The 18,272-nt window shown below is 37.9% G+C and overlaps 1 protein-coding gene across 1 annotated transcript; it reads right to left on the minus strand.

Moving 5' to 3' along the window:
• Window positions 1-1,704: 1,704 nt before the first annotated feature.
• zgc:171566 lies at window positions 1,705-17,689 on the minus strand. Its single transcript, XM_041981499.1, has 9 exons — window positions 17,163-17,689; window positions 13,704-13,818; window positions 11,044-11,094; window positions 10,308-10,392; window positions 10,026-10,164; window positions 7,962-8,068; window positions 7,184-7,274; window positions 6,624-6,761; window positions 1,705-5,608 (listed from the first exon to the last, which is right to left on the minus strand). The coding sequence occupies exons 1-9, from the start codon at window positions 17,272-17,274 to the stop codon at window positions 5,487-5,489; spliced, it is 960 nt and encodes a 319-aa protein (XP_041837433.1). The 5' UTR covers window positions 17,275-17,689; the 3' UTR covers window positions 1,705-5,486.
• Window positions 17,690-18,272: the final 583 nt, after the last annotated feature.

Raw genomic sequence — 18,272 nt, forward strand, 5'->3', positions numbered from 1 at the left:
AAAACTGGTTTCAAAATATGTGAAGGAGCAGAGCAGGGGTGTTTTTTTTTATTTTACTTCTCTTGTCCAGCATGGTTGCAAGCAGTTTGATGGTCTTGCTGCTGTGTTGTGTCAAACAAATTTGCTTTAAAAAGGGGAGCTAAATGATCATAAGGCTCCTCTTGATGATCTGATTTATTTTTTTATTTATTTTTAATATAATTTTGCTTTTTCTTCTTTTTAAATTATGGAATTTTCATAATCTTGCTCGACCTGACCGGATGAGACAGAAAAAAAGGAGAATAGTGAACAAAGGTAAAAAGGTAAGTGGAAAAAAGAAAGAGGAGACAAAGAACAGAAAGAAGCAATGACCCTTGGGGGTGGAAACCGTATGCTTTGGGGATGCTTTTCTGCAGAGGGGATGAGACGACGTCTATATTGAGGACAGGATGAATGGGGCCATGTATCGAGAGATTTTGGGCAAAAACATCCTTGCATCAGTGAGAGCATTGAAGATGAAGCGTGGCTGGGTCTTCCAGCATGATAATGATCCCAAACACACTGCCCGGGCAACTAAGGAGTGGCTCCATAAGAAGCATTTCAAGGTTGTAGAGTGGCCTAGCCAGTCTCCAGACCTCAACCCAACAGAAAAGCAGAAGGAGTTGGAAGTCCATGTTGCCAAGCAATAGCCCCAAAACATCACAGCTCTAGAGAAGTTCTGCATGGAAGAGTCGGCCAAAATACCAGCTACAGTGTTTGCAGACCTGCAAGAACTATAGAAAACGTTTGACCTCTGTCATTGCCAACCGAGGTTACATTACAAAGTACTGAATTGAACTTTTGAAAAAATATTTTTTTTCTGTACCATTATACAAATAAATTGTTTAAAAATGATACAATTTGATTTCCTGGATTTTTTCACATTCTGTCTCTCACAGTTGAAGTGTAGCTATGATGAAAATTACAGGCCTCTCTTATCTTTTTAAATGGGATAACTTGGACAATCGGTGGCTGCCAAATACTATATACTAAATACTACATACATACATAGTACAAATGTGATATATATATATATACATACATATATGCCTATTATTTAGGTATTTAGGCAGAGAAAGAGAGAGAGAGATTAGTATTATATTATTCTGTGCTCTGTGTTAATGGTTTAATTCTTATGTAGAGACAAGTTAGTAGATGAAGTCTTCATCCATAACAGTCTCCACACCAGCTGTTCAAGCCTTAGTATATATTTAATGGTATTATGATGCCATCTAGTGGCCAGTTGTTACACCTTTAGCATACTTGTGCAAAGCCTCCAAAGATTTAAGCATCAAACCAAACACACTAAAAACCAATTTTATCAACTTTGCCTCCATCTTCAAGCAGTTCCTCCCTAAAAAGCAGTTTTATGCAACAGTTAGCCAAAGTCTAGACATTTTCAGGATTTACTTAATAGATTTTATCTCACAGTAGTCACTTTTATAAAAGCTTTTTTTAATTAGAAAACAGTGTCATAGATATGTATTTGCTGTTTTCTGCTAGCCTTTGTCTCTCTTTTATCCTACCACATGAAGTTACATGTGATTTTGATTGCATATCTGTACAATGACAACTGTCCTCTTTAAGTTTAATAGTAAAAGAGCTCAGCAGTACTGATTATACTTGTGGCAAAAGGGAAATTCATCATTGTTTTATGAGGAAACAAAGACTTCTATCTACACAAGATTGACCTGACCAAGTTTATTATCTGCAGGACCCAAAGTTGTACAATACAACATCTTTTACAGTCAAATGTGCATTTGGTGTGTGTTTACAAAGCCACTGGGTGGACAGATACTACTACACAATAAATGTAGAATGTTATAAAGCAGGTTTTAGGCAATGACAGATTATTGTTATTATTGTTAACCATGAACAAAAGAGAAACTGAAAAGTTATGAATAAATGTGTTCATCCATCCATCTATCAATTTTTTCACCACTTATTCGTGATTGGTTTGTGGGGGCAGTAGCCTAAACAGAGAAGTTCAGACTCCCCTCTCCTTGGCTACTTGTTCAAGCTCCCCCTGGGCAAGTCATGAGGCGTTCTAAGGTGTTCCCAGCAGGGAAAATAAGTTTATTTTAGATAAACTTTCTCTGGACTCTGTTGGCCTTTTGTTGCCACAAAACCTGTAGTGTTTGAAAGTGCAGAATGCATGATAGAAAAATTGCCTGAGAAATTTGCTAAAACCAAAAAGGCCTTTTTCATTTGGCATACTAGTCTCAGAATGGTTGCTACTGAAGAAAAGCATGAAAGAAGCTAATTTTAAAGACAGACCAACATAAACTGATCCACTTTTTTTTTCGAAAAGTACTGATTCCATTCAGGAAACAAGCTCATTCCTGCAACATCCTCAAGTGTCTTTTCCCTTTTGTTCAAAGTGGATTTCATGTTCCTAATAAACCTTAACTTGATGTAACACTCTAACAGAATGATATGCAATATATTCCACTTCCTATAGAGAAATAAAACACTTGCATGAGCACAAAGACACAAAAATACAATCAAGTACAGATGATTCATCTGTGGAGCTTCAGCAGTTATTGGTCTATTTTGGAACAAAAACGCTAACTGAAAATGATTACACAATTTTAAACTAAGATGGAATTTCTTTTTTAAAATATGACATTAATCTTCTCTGTAAATCAGTGCTATTAAATCAAGTAAAATAGACACACAGTTGGCTCCATTGTCACAGAAGGAATGTTACAATCATTTGTTCTCAGTTATTCGCAGTATTATTTTACTGCTAAATAATTAATAATTGTATTAATTCTGGTAAGTCTATGCTGTGTTTCCATCAGGCTTCCTCTTCTTTCATATGCTCTATAGTTTGCCCCATTTAGACCTTTAGCTCACTTTATAACCTTAGCATCTGTTTCAAAGGGACATACACGTGATTTAAGGCAGTGGTTCCCAACCTATTTTCTTTGACAATCTCTTCATGCAACTACCAAAAAGCCATGGACCCCCACCAGCCCCATGCTAAAACCATGTCCACCTTTATGCTTTCATTATCTATCTCACCATGCATTATAGCCGAGTCATTTCCTGCCCTTTGGTAAAAGTAAAGGCAACTATCATTATATAGCCTAACTAATGTTTTTTTTTTTTGTTTGTTTGTTTGTTTGTTTGTTCTAATTGAGACTTGTCATCTGTACTGTAGTTCTCTGACATGTTTCATTAATAAAATGTTGCAAAAGAAATTAAGGTTATCAGGACAGACATGAACATCTCCATTACTGTTGCTCCATTAGCTTACTGATCCCACTAAACCACACAAAACATGGATGAAAATTACTTGGATGTGTGGCCTGCTAAGTAGTTTTTTTTATTTTTGACTAAGAATATATGTTTTAAAATGTTGCTGTCCAGCAGATTTTACTGTTGATTTATTCACTTTGGAACCTGGTTTCTAATGTTTGTGTTTATGGGCTCCCAAAACACAGATTCCATGTGGACGAAACATCCAAATAAAAAAACACCTCGACTTGTCTCAGCGTTAACAATCACACAGGCTCTGTACAGTAAAACCTCATGGACGCTGTGTTCTTTGCAAACCCCTTTGTGGGTCAGGGACCCCAGGTTGGAAACCGCTGGTTTAAGGAACTTGCAATCCATCCCAAATGAAGCAACAGGCAGTTTTGAAAATTCTCTGATTGTCTATAATAAAAGCTTGTAATTAAGAACAGTTTTTAGAAGTACCATCTGTACAGGGTAAGTTATTGCATAATGGAACAAAAAGCAAAGCAGACTTAGTTTTAAGTCTCTAGTTAGTTAAGAAAATCAAAGATAAATGGCATCTCTCACAGGAAACTGCTGGGCGCATTTTGGGTTTAACCAAACTTTAACAAATGAACTGAAATGTCACTTTAGTACAAATTCTAATTACAGTCAAGTTGGGATGCAGTGTCAAACATAAAAAAAATACAATAATTGACAGATCCTTTTTCATCTATATTCACCAAAATACACAACGACGACACAATATTTGATGTTGAAACTGGTAAACTAATAGAACTGGGAAAGCTAAGGAATAGTCCAACAGTTTAAGGAATGGTCATTAAAGGACCAATACGTTTGTTATCAGGGCATCTGTGATGGTATAGGGTTGAGTTAGTGTCCATGACATGAGTAATATGCACATCTGTAAATGTTTTATTAATGCTGAGAGGTTCATGCAGGTTTTGCAGCAACATATGCTGCTTTCCAAGCAACATGTTTTTCAGGGATACCCTTGCTTATTTCAGCAAGTCTAAGCCAAGACACATTCTGTATGTTACGAGAGTATGGCTTCGTAGTAAAAGAGTATTGGTACTAGACTGGTCTGCTTGCAGTACAGATCTATCTCCCAGTGAAAACATCTGGCACATTATAAAATGCAAAATAAGACAATGAATGACCTGGAGTGTTAAGCAAGTAAGTGAGAATGAGAAAGAATTCCACCTACAAAGCTTCAATAATCAGTCTCCTCAGTTCCTAAATGCTTAATGAGATAAAGAAAGGTGGTAACATGACTCAGCTTTTCTGGAACATGCTGCAGGAATTAAATTCAAAATAAGTGAAATTTTGAAAAAAAAAAAAATGTTTAAAGAGTGGAGAATGCTCTCTGTGTTTTTCTCTTTCGACTGCAGTTCTGATTTAAAACACCAGGTATCAATGCTACTTATTTTGCCTTTAATGGAAGAGGGAGTTGGTGACAGAGAATTACACTCAAATCTGACTGATTGTGTTAAGTGTCTAAAAACTAATAGCATTAGCATTAACAAACGTATTCTTTAGATCAGTGGTTTCCAACCTATTTTCCTTAAGGACCCCATTCATGCAAATACAGCCATGGATAATGGTAAAATGGTAAGCCATGGACCCCTGTCCCACTCTGTGCTGAAACCATGCTTGGTTTTATGCTTTCGTGAGTCAGTTTCTCACCACAATTAATGTAATCCAGCTGAGTTCTGTCCTTTAATAAAGCCAAAGTTAAATTAAGAACATATAGCCTAACCTTTTTTTCTTAAAATAGGGATAACGTGTGGACATTATTCACAATAGTTCTCAATGTTTAAAGCTTCAGGGACACCCTGTGCTCTTTGGGGGACTCCCTTGGGGGTCCTGGACCCCAGGTTGGGAACCACTGCTTCAGAGGGCCAAAAATCTGCAATCTAATTTTATTCTGCTTTGTGCATTTAAAAGTAAAGCTGGAGTTAATGTGTTATGCAAATACTTTCAACTAAATCTAAATTTAATTTCCATCTATACATCTTGGCACTGTATCCATTTGTTGTTCTTTTGTTTAATTTTTTCTCTCCTATACTTTACTTTTTTGTATTCTATTATCCATAAAACATTTTGTTTTGCACTTCTGCATTCCCTTATGTCTCATCTGCTGAAGGTAACAACTCCACTAGGTTTGGTTTTGGATCACGCCTGACCAGACTGAGGTGGGTGTACTTAATCTTCAGCAGTGTTCATCAATCAAAGTAATAATTCTGCACAAAGACGGCGTCGCTGCCTCTGTAGATGGGCAGGAAGTTGTAAATGAGAGCTGTTTCTTCTTCATGAGGATTGGAGAAACGGTGTTGGTTCTTCATGGCTGAAAAGAGAGGGATACCTGTAACTTAAACTAAACAGTAACTAAGATGCTCTTTCACTCAGAAAACTAATTAGTGTTCTGCTTCAAAACTACATTTGTTTACAAACAATTATACTAATTTTCTGATAGTCTCAGTGATACAATATGTGGCAATGGAGGAATATACAGTCAGCCAAATTTGTCTGTCTATTATACCACATACTAGAGCTTTCTGAAATCCCCATTTCAAAGTTTTTTATCTAGTCGTGCCTTAACTTTTTGTATCTTGTGTCCCAAATGCCAAATAAATACAAAAATAAACAAACAAACAAACAAATAAATTTGGTCTTCATCACCTTCATCAAAAAAATTGAAATGTTTATATATTTCATAAAATTATAATATATGCAAGAATAAAACATATTAAAAAATTAAATGATTTTAAACCACAATAAATAAATAAATAACCACTATTCTTCAAACAACCACTAATAAAGAATCGATCAACTTCTTCTCTTTGATTTGTTTGCTTTTTTTGTTCCATTTAAATTAGATATATTTAAATATATATATGTATATATATATATATATACATATATATATATATATAGGATCATTTAGATCAGATGTGAACGTAATCTTCATTTGGAGGCATGAGAGAGCCCACTTATTATTTTGCATCCTTCAAATGAAATAAAACGTTTTCCTGATTAAGCTGAGGTCATCACTCACATTAGGTTCTTAAAGACAAAAATAAATAAAAGAATCAAAGTTGAGTTTGAACATTTATAATTAATTTATATCAATGGGGAAACATTTACTGTTGATTTGACAAGAGATTGCAGGGTGCTTCCAGGATTGTTTGAAAGTCATTTATTGTATTTTATATATGAGCAGAAGTCTCTGTTGTATTGTAGCCTAACAATTCAAATCTCCATATGTTCAGTCAGCTCACCTTTTACAGAGGAAACATACTGAAGGAAACATACTGAGTAGCTGATAGAGGCAATAACACAATCAGAAAATTATATTTTACCTTCAGAGACAAAGAAGCTGGCAGTGTAGAAGCTGGCTCTTACAGCATTGATGGAGTGAACCATACCCGGCTTATCTATCCACTCAAAGGGGCTTTTTTCTGGATGCCACTGCACGGCATAAAATGGGTATTTGTAGGCTGAAAGATACCAGAAACACTGTCAGTAAACACTGTCATCATCTTAACTTAATCTAATACAGTTCACATTATTATTATTACTATTTATTATATTGTTATTGTTGTTCTTTCCGCCCTCAAAAACATTTTAGGAATGTTTAGTTATAATATGGTGGTGCCACCTAGGGGACAGGTGTCTAATTCCACTTATCCATTCATCTGTCTATCCATCTTTTTTCATACTCGCTAAATCCAATTTAGGATTTTTGGTGAGGGGGGTCAGTGCTGGAGCCTGTAGGTGTCTAAATGCTGAACTCCAAGTTAATATGTGTTTGTTGCATGATGCATTTGTAGAAATCTCTTTTTTTTTTTTTTACAAATGCCAAATGGCACCATGAAATGAACAGCATTCAGACTATAGAGCAGTCAGGGAAGAATGGTACCTTCCATGGTGGAGATGAACTCTTTCTTTCCATCACTGTTAGTGGACAGGACTTTGTAAAACCTCCTCAGCTTGGCATTTCGGCTATAGTTCTATTCAGAAAGAAAGATTTACATTGATTTAGATGCTGCAGCACATGAAATGTGCTGTTGGGGAAATATATTTTGTACTATTTCCCCTTATGTAAAATCTAAATATAAGCTCAGGTATCAGTTTACTAGTGTTCACCTGTTTTCGCTTTCATCACATCTGGTGTAAGCCTGTCATAGCATTTATATATACTAGATGAAAGTAAATTGCATCAGCATTTTCAGTTCAGTTTCAGATCCGGGGTTCAAACCCCATTCATGCCTCTAACACTTAAGTCAGTAAGAACGAACTTAATAAGTCTTAATAAAGAAAGTGTATAGCTGTCACCCATGTTAGGGAAAATAAGTTTATGGTAGAAGTGTACAACATGAAACATTTTATTGTAAGAACATCAAACAGAGAGGACTGTATACAGATGTTACAGCCTAAAATGGCTTTATCCGGTGGTTACTACAGTGGCAGCCTCTGTGGACTGGCTCCTGGTTTTGATGGAACCCCACATTTATTGTTTGTTATACTAAGTGCTTATAACCTATCACACTTATTTATACCAATGTGACCATAACATCAAAATCCTCCTAGTTTGACATACATTGATGCCTATGCCAAAGAGGCCTGCAGGTATGACAACAGATAGATCTCTCAGGGGGTTTCAGGATAAAAAAAACATGAAGAGGTGTAGTAAATACCTGAATTGAAAGACTCCAGCTGTGGAAATTGGAGGTGATGTTTTCGTCAGCCAGAGATTGCAGCAGATCTTTGGGAAAGCTCCGGAACAAACGGCTGGACTGTGCAGCTACAGGAGGGAAATGGAGTTATGTTCAGGCAATAAAAAAAGAAATCACAGCCTAGAAAAAACAGCACTTCTGTCAGTGAATGAAAAGCAGAAAACATCCTGAACAGGTTGCAATTAACCCAGCCTCTTTGGAAAGAAACCCAAGCAGACAATGAGCGACAACATAACACACAAAGGCCACAATAGCTAGACGGTGACTCCTAATGTGTTTCTAGCCTACACGTTGGCCAGAACTAAAAATTGGTTGAACAATTTGGATCTGATTTGGTTAAATTAGGCACAATTTTCTTGGTTGGGGCATTTATGTGTGAAGGTTGCGTGTTTGTTTGGTATTCCAGCATCCTGCAACAGTCCAAAAACATGCATGTTAGGTTGAATTCTGATTCTTAACTGACCGCCCCTTATACTGAGTTGCATGTGGAACAACTGATGTATACACCTGTTTGTATTGTAAACAACCCTTTGGCTTTCTCACTTTATAAAACATGAAACCACCATGGACAAGGAAATGCTGAATGGTATAAACTAAGTATTAAAAATTCTTAACATTGACCAGTATAGCCACTTATTCCTGCTGCTTTTTACTTATATTAATCAACTGTGGACAAGCACACTGTTGGCATTTTAGAAGTCTACATGCAAGCACCTTTCTACAGCCTCCATATTAATTATATTATTATTTTTCTTCATTCTTAGTGGAATCATAAATTTTGTCCAGGACACAAAGCTAATTCTCTAAATCTGTCTTAAGGCACATTTATGTATGCAGTAGTTGAATTCTGAGCTTTTTGTCCACTTTATCCATTCTCATTGTGCATAATTTGGTCCGTTGTGTACCCTTACAGAGCAAACAGAGTAGTACCACCAGAAACCACAGGGACAGTGTTGCGTAGTATAGATGATGTACGACCCGTGAAAGGAGCCAACAAGAAGAAGCTGCATTGTATTTAATAGCTATACAGACCAGCACTGTTTACAGAGCCACCTCTCTTTATGTCTCTGTCCAAGAATATACATCATCATGATCTCTTACACTGTCAACATATTTGCTATTGTCTAAAAGTGATGCTGAAACTTGGAGGTTTGAACTCTGAACAACACTGTCCTCTGGTGGAAGTATTGCCTAACAACCATGCCAATAAAAGGGATGCATGAAAGTAGGAGAGCAGTTATGTTTAAAATAAATGTGGTCTGATTCAGTTGTTCCCAACCTCATTCCTTAAGGACCCCATTCAGAACTAAAAAGCCATGGAGCCCCTGCCCCACCCTGTGCTGAAACCATGCTTGGTTTTATGCTTTCAAAAGTCAGATTCTCATCATAAATTCTGTATTCTGGTTGAGTCCTGTCTTTTGATAAAGCCAAAGTTAAATAAACATATAGTCTTCCTTTTTTTCTTGAAATTGGGATGATATGTGCACATTATTACAATGGCTCTGAATGTTCAAAGCCTCAAGGACCCCTTGTAGTCTTTGGGGGTCCCCCTTGGGGGATACCGGACCCCAGATTGGGAACCGCTGGTCTTTATGACAAGAAAAGTCATAAAATTTGCCTAATTTGAATTTTAACAAATTGAATAAAGGTTTCATAAATAATAATAATAATAAAAGTGATTTAATGAATCTACACAATGTGCAGAATATTTCAGTCCAGAGTTGAAAAGTCTAAGTATTTTAGTTTTTGATCAGGACCTGGTCTAATGTGCACGCATGGATTATAAAACAGAGAGCAGAGTTTAGTAATGTGTGCACACAGATTTCCGTCTGCTTTTTGTTTCTTTTTTTTATCTGCTGGCACTTGCCAGGCTCTATAAAATGTTTAAATTTGAAAGTCAGTGATAGTCACTTTACTTCTTCTGCTCCTGCACTGCTACTACACACATGTTGTCTTGTATTTATTGGTTCATTCCACCATTCTGCTTTGGCTGCACTGTTTTAAGATATGCTTCCTGGTGAATACCTGGTGTGAGTGTGAGAGGCAGAGCCACAGCCTTGGTGTCAGTGAGAGTAAGCAGATTTTTGTTGGCTGTGAAGACAGTTAACTGCTGGAAGCCTTGGCAAGTTCCCCAAATAGGGAAGTAGTCTCCAGCATCATTTGCCTGCAGAGATCAAAGAACAAGCAACAAAATGTAATGATAAAGGAGTAAGTCTCACTAGGGTCTTTTTACTGCAAGTGTCAAAAAATGACATCCATGAGGCGCTACTTGATCTTGGCAGTCACTTGTTCATTTAAATGTCGTACCCTCAGAGCCAAGATGTAAAAGATCTTGGCAGCTCGACTGAACTGTGATGTCTGAAGATCTACATCTCCTCCTGGCAGCAACAACCTGAGGAAACACTTTGATGTTAGGGTGGGATAAATATGGTTGTATTTTACAGAACATATGGAAAAAATATGAGGGAGTGGAAGCCTAGTGATTACAGAGGTGGGCTTGGGTTCAAGTACCTAACATACCAACAGAGGTGAACCACTGTGGACCCTTGAGCAAGGCCCTTAACCCCTCCCAATTGCTCCATGGGTGCCGAAACATGGCACCTCACTATTCTAGTACATTTAGAGATGAGTCAAATGCAGTCGAATTTCCTATTAATAAAGTAGAAATTATTATTTATATGTACTTTCGTATATATTTCGTATAACATTCCAATAATCTGAGTGCTCTGTAACCATGTGGAATGACTGCTGTGTTGCAAACTAGGGAGCCTGTCTCATCAAAGTGAGTCAGTTTCTCATCTGATATTCTGTTTCTCTACTCTACCCTCTCTGCAAAGTGAGGCTTTGGCTTCAGAGCTGAAGCATAGCAGAGAGGAAGGGGGAGGTGCCTCCAAGGTGTTCTCATTCAAATATTCAGGATCAGTCCATCATCATGTCAAAATTACCAAGTTCTGCTTTTACTATTAAACCAGCAGCAGAGAGAACAATCAATCTGTCATTTACAGAGAGAAAAGCTGGACAATACTGTTGCATGTGGACTCACCCATTTATTGAGTGGAAGATCTTAACATATTCTTCTTCTGTGCGATTGATTCTGATAAGCAAAAGAGGCATAAAAAGACAATATTTATACTGTCAATCAAATCCGTCATCAGTCATTTTGAAAACTCTTAAATTCAATGCATGGAATAATGTATAGTTACAATTAACTCGAATGATTAAGTATTTTATAACAGGCTATAAAATCTTGAAGAATGCTGTGATGTTCGAACTGCAGGCCAAAGTGGCCCAAATTCAACTTTTTTACCCATATCTGGTTTTGTATATTTTCAAATCTGACCCAAATCACTTTCACATGTGGTACTTAATCTGATGTTTTCTGAATCGCAGTCTGAATAATCATGTCATATTTTATCCCAAGTTTACATGAATGGTGTAAAATATAACAATTCTGCACTGGAGGAAGCACAAGAATGCAAGCAAAGGACGGAACAATATTAAAACCATAATTTTGTCGGCTCTGATTGTGAAACCACTTAAAAATTTCTACACACATGCAAACATGTGTAGCATCCAAATTTACATTTATAAACACAGCACATGGAGGTCATTTTAGGTCTGTGAACCGTTCGTTCTGGATATGTACCTGTGCCAAAAGTCAACTAAATATTTTAAATGTTTTGGCAATGTCAAAAATCAAAGCTCACCTTCCTTTGGGAAAACTTGGCTTAAACAAAAAGTGAAGTCAAGTTTATTTATAAGAGTGTTTAAAAACAACAGACTTTGACCAAAGTGCTGTATAATTTGAAAAGAAGTAAAACAATACAAAAGCAGATATAAATACCAGAAAAACAACCCAAAGGCCTAAATGTCAAAAGCTCAGTTTGAGTTCAAATCCAGAGAATAAAAATGTTGGGTTTTTTTAAAGTTAGTTTTAAAAACATTCACTGTTAGTGAGGTGCTGATGTGGAGGGGAAGGCGATTCCACAGTCTGAGGCCAACAACAGAAAAAGCTCTGTCTGTGTTTTAACCTGGACCTTAGAGCAACCAGAGGCATCTGATCAGCAGATCTCAAGGTTCTGGAAGGAGTGGGTTGTGTTAAAAGGCTGGAAAAATAGAAAGGGGCTGGCCCACTTAAACACTTGTTAACAAACAATAAAAGAAAGGGAAAAAGAAAAGTTACACTACACAACAGCTGCATCATCATAAAGTACAATTAGTACACTATAACAGCCAGAACAGGTAAACAGTGGTTAATGAATAAAAGAATTACTCAAATTACTCAATCTTAGAAAAAACACTCTTTATGAGTGTCCTACTGGAAAATATCAAAGAGATTACATCCTCACTAAAGAACTGGCTCGGTCCATCATGACTACTTGACGGACTGTAACATTAGTCATGGTGCCTCATTTGCAGCAGTGTGGGCGGAGCCTCTTCAATCATTTAATGGCTACGTTCACACCGCAGGTCTTAATCCTCAAATTCGATCTATTTCTTTTGCATGGCCGTTCATGTTGTGATTCATATCATAATGAAATTATATAAGTATCCCCACGTCTTTCTTTTATTTCTGCTCTGATCCTCCCTGGATAAAACTCAGCTGGAATGATTCCTCCTACTCAGCTAGGATAAGAAACTTCCTATTCTCCTATGCTTTCACAGTGACACCCCGTCCCAGACGTGATCTGGCGTGTCTCCAGCGGCGACTCTTAACCGGCTCTAACCCAGAACCTGCAGCTCAGTCGGCCGCAGCTGTTGTATTAGACCTGATCAGTGAAGGGAAGGGAGATGATTACTTAACGTTATGTTACATGACACGAACATTTCAGAGGGCGGGTGCAGCTCTTAAAGCTTGTGTGTGTCCAGAGGATGATGCAACATTTTGTTTCAAACAGTCCAAGTCCACAGATAGTTTCCTAAATTATTTTTATTGCAAGAAATATTACCCACCATTCACTCTGATCATTAAATGTGTATCAAGCAAGCAGGTCTATCCTAAATCGTTTTACAATGTTATCCATCATTCACTCTGTATCAAGTAAGTAAGTAAGGTAATCAAGAAAGAAAGACAGGCAACGACCTATTTATAATTAAATGCAACATTGCCGTTGATCGTGACATTTTATAAAGATACTGGCATGTCCATAGTGGCGTTTGAAGGACGGAGATTTAACGTTTGTGGACCCTGACCACTGCTGGTTGGGACATTGTGGGACGACAAAATGTTGCTCCATTCTCGTCTCTCCTAGATTGACGGAGCCCAGTAAGCCTGCACCTGCTTTCACAGTGATGCACCGTCACAGACATGATCTGGCACGTCTGCAGCATGGGAGCAGAGTTTCTGTTCCCACGGTTACAACTACCATTTTAATCAGCAATAATTTACAAGAATAAGTCTATTTGACCAGAACTTCTTTCATAGGTGTCCATTATCACTTTTTAATGCACACTCTCCAGCCAATCAGAATCGAGTATTCACCCAGACCATGGTATATATATGTGTATTATAAGGCACCATAGTTCTCTCTATTTTTTTTTTTTTTTTTTTTTTTTACATCAGGGAATTTCTATAGATTATAACCTTATTTGGACAAATAGTTTGGGTGTCAGATGAATCCACTGACTAAAAGTTGACACCGACTGATTCATTTTATTCAAACTTTTCCCAATTCAAAAGTTTTATTCATTTTCTTATCTTACCGAATGGGTACAACCCTGGCTCCGGCACTCTCCATGTATTTGACATAAGAGGCGGCGATGTAAGAAGAGCCATGAGCAAACTGGTCTCCTGGAAGATTTTCTTGTGCCAACACACCTGAGTAAGAAAGACAATGTGTGGAGTTACATAAATACAAAGACATTTTATACATGTAGAGAAGAAGAGAGAAGAAAAGACCTTCAAAGTGAAGTTGTTACTTAAATTTACTTAAATTCTACCCAGACAGGAAAAAAGCACTGAAACACAAAAGAATTTCTTTCACCAATAACCAAAATGCTTTTTATAATCCTTCAGAAAAGGCCACTGGTTCCCTCTGGCTTTATACATCTCATTTTATGAGCTTCTAAAATCTAAAGTCTTCTTTGATATTTGTTCTTATTGCTGTATGTTAAAAGGGGAAAAAACAGTTTGCTATGACATCTAATACTGGATTCTAGAGCATCAAGTTAAGCTTCAATTCATCAGGTGCAATGCTGCATGACCAATGTCTTAACCTCAGATGGATTCTGATTTAATTTATCAGATCACATGGAAACAGGTCATAAAACCTTGTGATGTGGTGATAACTACAATACTTTCTGTGTCCCTGTGCACGCTGGTAGGTCATGAGATGGGAAAGCTCAGTGTGCTTGATGGGTATTTTTCTATCATGAAAGTAGACACAAAGAACTCAGGTTGAGGCTTTTCAACATAGTGATGGGGAGAGACAGTGGTTCAGCACTCAGAGAGTATCTGGTGTCAACTTCGAAGTCTCAACCCCAGCGCAGCCTTTTTATTATGCGGATTATGCAAAGTCAAGCAAGTCAACATGGAAAAACACAGCATTCATCATTTCATAATCTTTATCATGAAGAGCAGTTGTAGCTACATCCTGTGTTCTGCATGACAGGCAAGACTGCAAGTCATGACACAAGCTTAAAAGAGGAACTTTAAGAACACTTCTGCTTACTTTAACAGTGCTAGATTATAGTAGATCACAGTGTAGGAAATAAATAAATAAAGTGTTCCAAGTCTCTCATATTACTTTATTATCTGCCTGGATGTATGTTATGGGACAAATAAATAAATCAGTGTTTTCAGCAACAGTCAAAGAAACAAAATGAGGAGAAACTCAGTTCCACACTGCAAATGAAGGAATGACAAGTACACAGCATGGCCCCACCCACATTTCTTACTACTAGAGTCAGAACCAGATCACAGAGGAGAGAAAGCCGTTTAAGACACTGTGCTTCATGTAGTTTAGCTGGACTTCTATAAAAAGAAACATCCTATTAACGTAAAAAGAAAGATTATAATCTGTTAGATGTTGTTAGGGCACTGAATGAATTTGGTCTTGCAGCAATCTGCATTAGTACTATGATATATTTTCTAAGAGCTCAAATGAAGAGAACCAGTATCACCTTCCCACCACCTGCATTGCTGCCTTATTTCTCCACCCCAGCAGGTTTCTCAACCATTCACACATTAGACCTTGTGACCAAAACAGTTTTGCTCAGCCAAGCACACAACTCCCAGGTGACAACGACTATAACAGAAAGGTCAGATGTGACACTATGTAAACTAACAGACACTTAATGTGTGAATGATCCTTTAACGCCTTTAAGCTGAAACTTCCCACCAGCTTGTTAGACCTGAAGACGCCTTTATTAAAGCTCATATGGTCACCAATGCCTGGACAACTGCAAATTTATGCCAGCTATGGTGCATTTTAACTCTCAGTTCAATATCAAGCTCACCACCAGACACACTACAGACTAGTATACTGTATTTTAAAGATGGATGTAGATTTGGAAAATAATCAACTGATAAGCTCCTTTCACCTGCATTCTATCTATTGGCCAGTAGGAGGTGACAATAACTGCACTTCTAACTTGTTTTTTTAACAAGATTATCCAGTTTAGTTTATGTTCTAAAGAGCTAGTTTAATTAAGCATGTGCATCTTAGAAATGAAAACAAACATTGAAAAACATTGAAAACACAGGTTATGACTAGGGATCATAACCCACTAGTTTTTGTTATTATTTTTATATCCCTTATTTGCTTGTAATGTGCAGTTTCAGATAGACAAGATGGTGACAACCAGAATGATAAATTAAATGCTACAAACCAGCACATCACCAATAGGTGACTCTGGTGTGACAACATCCTTCTCTTATGTAAATGTATGCAAGGAAGACATGTGGGTGTGACTGATTTCCATCCTGTAATTATCCAGACTGCCAAAAAAATCTCCATTCTTTAAATGTTATCCACAAAATTCTGAAAACATAAAAAAAGAGTCAGATATTGATCTATTGTATGGATGTCCTGCATTATATATATATTAAGAGAGAGAGAGAGAGAGAGAGAGAGAGAGAGAAAGAGAGAGAGAGAGAGAGATCTCCATAAAAAGTTTCCTTCTGCATTCTGAAACTTTCCTGTGAAAAAATACACAGTAAAAACATTCTGTCTAAACAAAAATTCTTCTCTGCTCTGATTGGTCAATTGTTTAATCAGACACCTCCCACCTTTTTTTTTTTAACAAAGATATGCCTACTGCTATCCCATTTCTAAGAACTGACAAACTGATGAACTGTGAAGAAATCCTGCAAAAGAACTATTTTGTTCTCATCAGCCTAGATATGACGTCACACATGGAGTAATACAAAACATTTCAAACCAGTTTTGCTGGATCCAGTCCAAGCCACACGGGGCAGCAGGGGGATGCAGTGACAAAATGTAAGAGTTACTCCTGAGCCAGTGTTTGGTCTTTTCACGCTGAACTACAGTGGAACCATTAATTTATTATTTATAGCGCCTATTCGCGGGGGAGCTGCAGCCATTTGGAGGCGAGAGGCAGGGTACACCCTGGACTGGTCACCAGTCCATCGCAGGGCAGGACAAGCGTTTAATGTTCTTTCTTTATACATATTTTTAACACAATTTCACAATACCAGAAGGAAAAGACAAAAAATAAAATGTTTGCATTTCTCTCAATATATTTCCCTTAATGCCAACTAGACTGATGCTGACTGCTAATTACAATTAAATCCAAGCTTACATGTTGTGCAAAATATACTATTGTAATACATGTTTAAACAAGTTACCTCGTTTTTTCTTTGATTAATTGATAATAATAACGCGTGAGGGAAAATAAGGCCGGCAGAATAGTAAAAAAAAAGGTAGGCTCAAATTAAGTTCAGCAACAGACACGTGGAAAATAAACGAGATGCTCATTTTATGACGAGTAAAATTACTGTAAGAGCCTACTCAGTGGCTGGAGTCACTTTGTAAAATATATTTGGATTAGATTAAGCTCACACTGATAAGATTAACAGAGTCACTCTCTCCCTACAGCCACACACACACCTTTTCTCGAACATTCTCTCAGAATTACATAACAGCCATCCATATCCAACCGGTCTGCACTCGAAAAGACAGCCTCGTGCAGCAGTCTTACCGATGATCGGCCGTGTGTTGAGCTGCTGGCTCCTCGCCGCCGCGCACAGACTGGGGCCGCTCCAGATGCAGGCGGCCAGCACCGCCAGCACCGCTACGGTCGGCCGGCACATGCCAAACTCCGCGCAGAACTGTGACAGCTGGGGGACGTGGGGTGTCGGCTGCGTTCACCGGCTCAGAATGGTGCAGTTACAATAAATGCTGCTGCTCAGTTAAGCCTTTAAAAGTTAAGTCCAGAAAAAAGGCACAAATTACAGGAGAAACGCGACCAGAGTAAAGATGCTGCCTCCCGGGCGATGATGCTGAGTGACTGAAGGATGACCCAGACGTCTGAGCCGGAGCATCAAACCAGTCACGTGTAATACTTGTGTGGACAGACGACACGCAGCTCGATCAGTGTTTGATACCGTCTAGTCTACACAGGTAAAGACGGAATGTTCCAGGTTTCTCTCAGTGGAGGGCGTTCCTATAGAATCATTACGCAGGGATTAAGCCCCCCGACAAATATGTCTGTAGGAAGTGGCTGAAGCAAAGATGGCATCATTCAGCCTCGGAATGAAATGGGTAGGTTTCAGTATTAAAATGGGTTCATGCTCAGACAAGTAGCTTAAGAAGTAGCCTATGGAGAAGCCAAGGAAGGGTGGATCTTTTCCATAAAAAGAACTGTATATCCCCTATATGTTGGTATTCTCTGTACGTAATTTCTTCATAGTTGAACACGTTTCACAACGCACCCGGAAGGCTTGTTCAGGTCTAACCAGTCATATTTTCACGTGGTATAACTGACTCACGTGCATAGTCCGTTGGTCATTCAAAACATTATGTGCGAAGTGATTTTCTGGGTGACTGATAGAGTTATCAGAACACAAGTAGGATCCTGAGAGTTGCAATAGCACTTCATTCCTGTCTAAGAGGGATCATACACAAGATAAAGTGAAGCTCAAGGGGCAGCCCCCTCTGCACAGCCTATATAATGTAAGTTTATGTATTGTGATCATACTTCACATTGAATGCGTTCGCAATCTACTGCTTTGCAGGAATTGGTGACTTTTCCTTTCACATATTTTGCAAGTTACATTAAATGCAATCTAGCTTGCTTTGAAAATAGGCC

The sequence above is a fragment of the Melanotaenia boesemani genome, chromosome 3, assembly GCF_017639745.1.
Source record: "Melanotaenia boesemani isolate fMelBoe1 chromosome 3, fMelBoe1.pri, whole genome shotgun sequence".
Lineage (NCBI taxonomy): Eukaryota > Metazoa > Chordata > Actinopteri > Atheriniformes > Melanotaeniidae > Melanotaenia > Melanotaenia boesemani.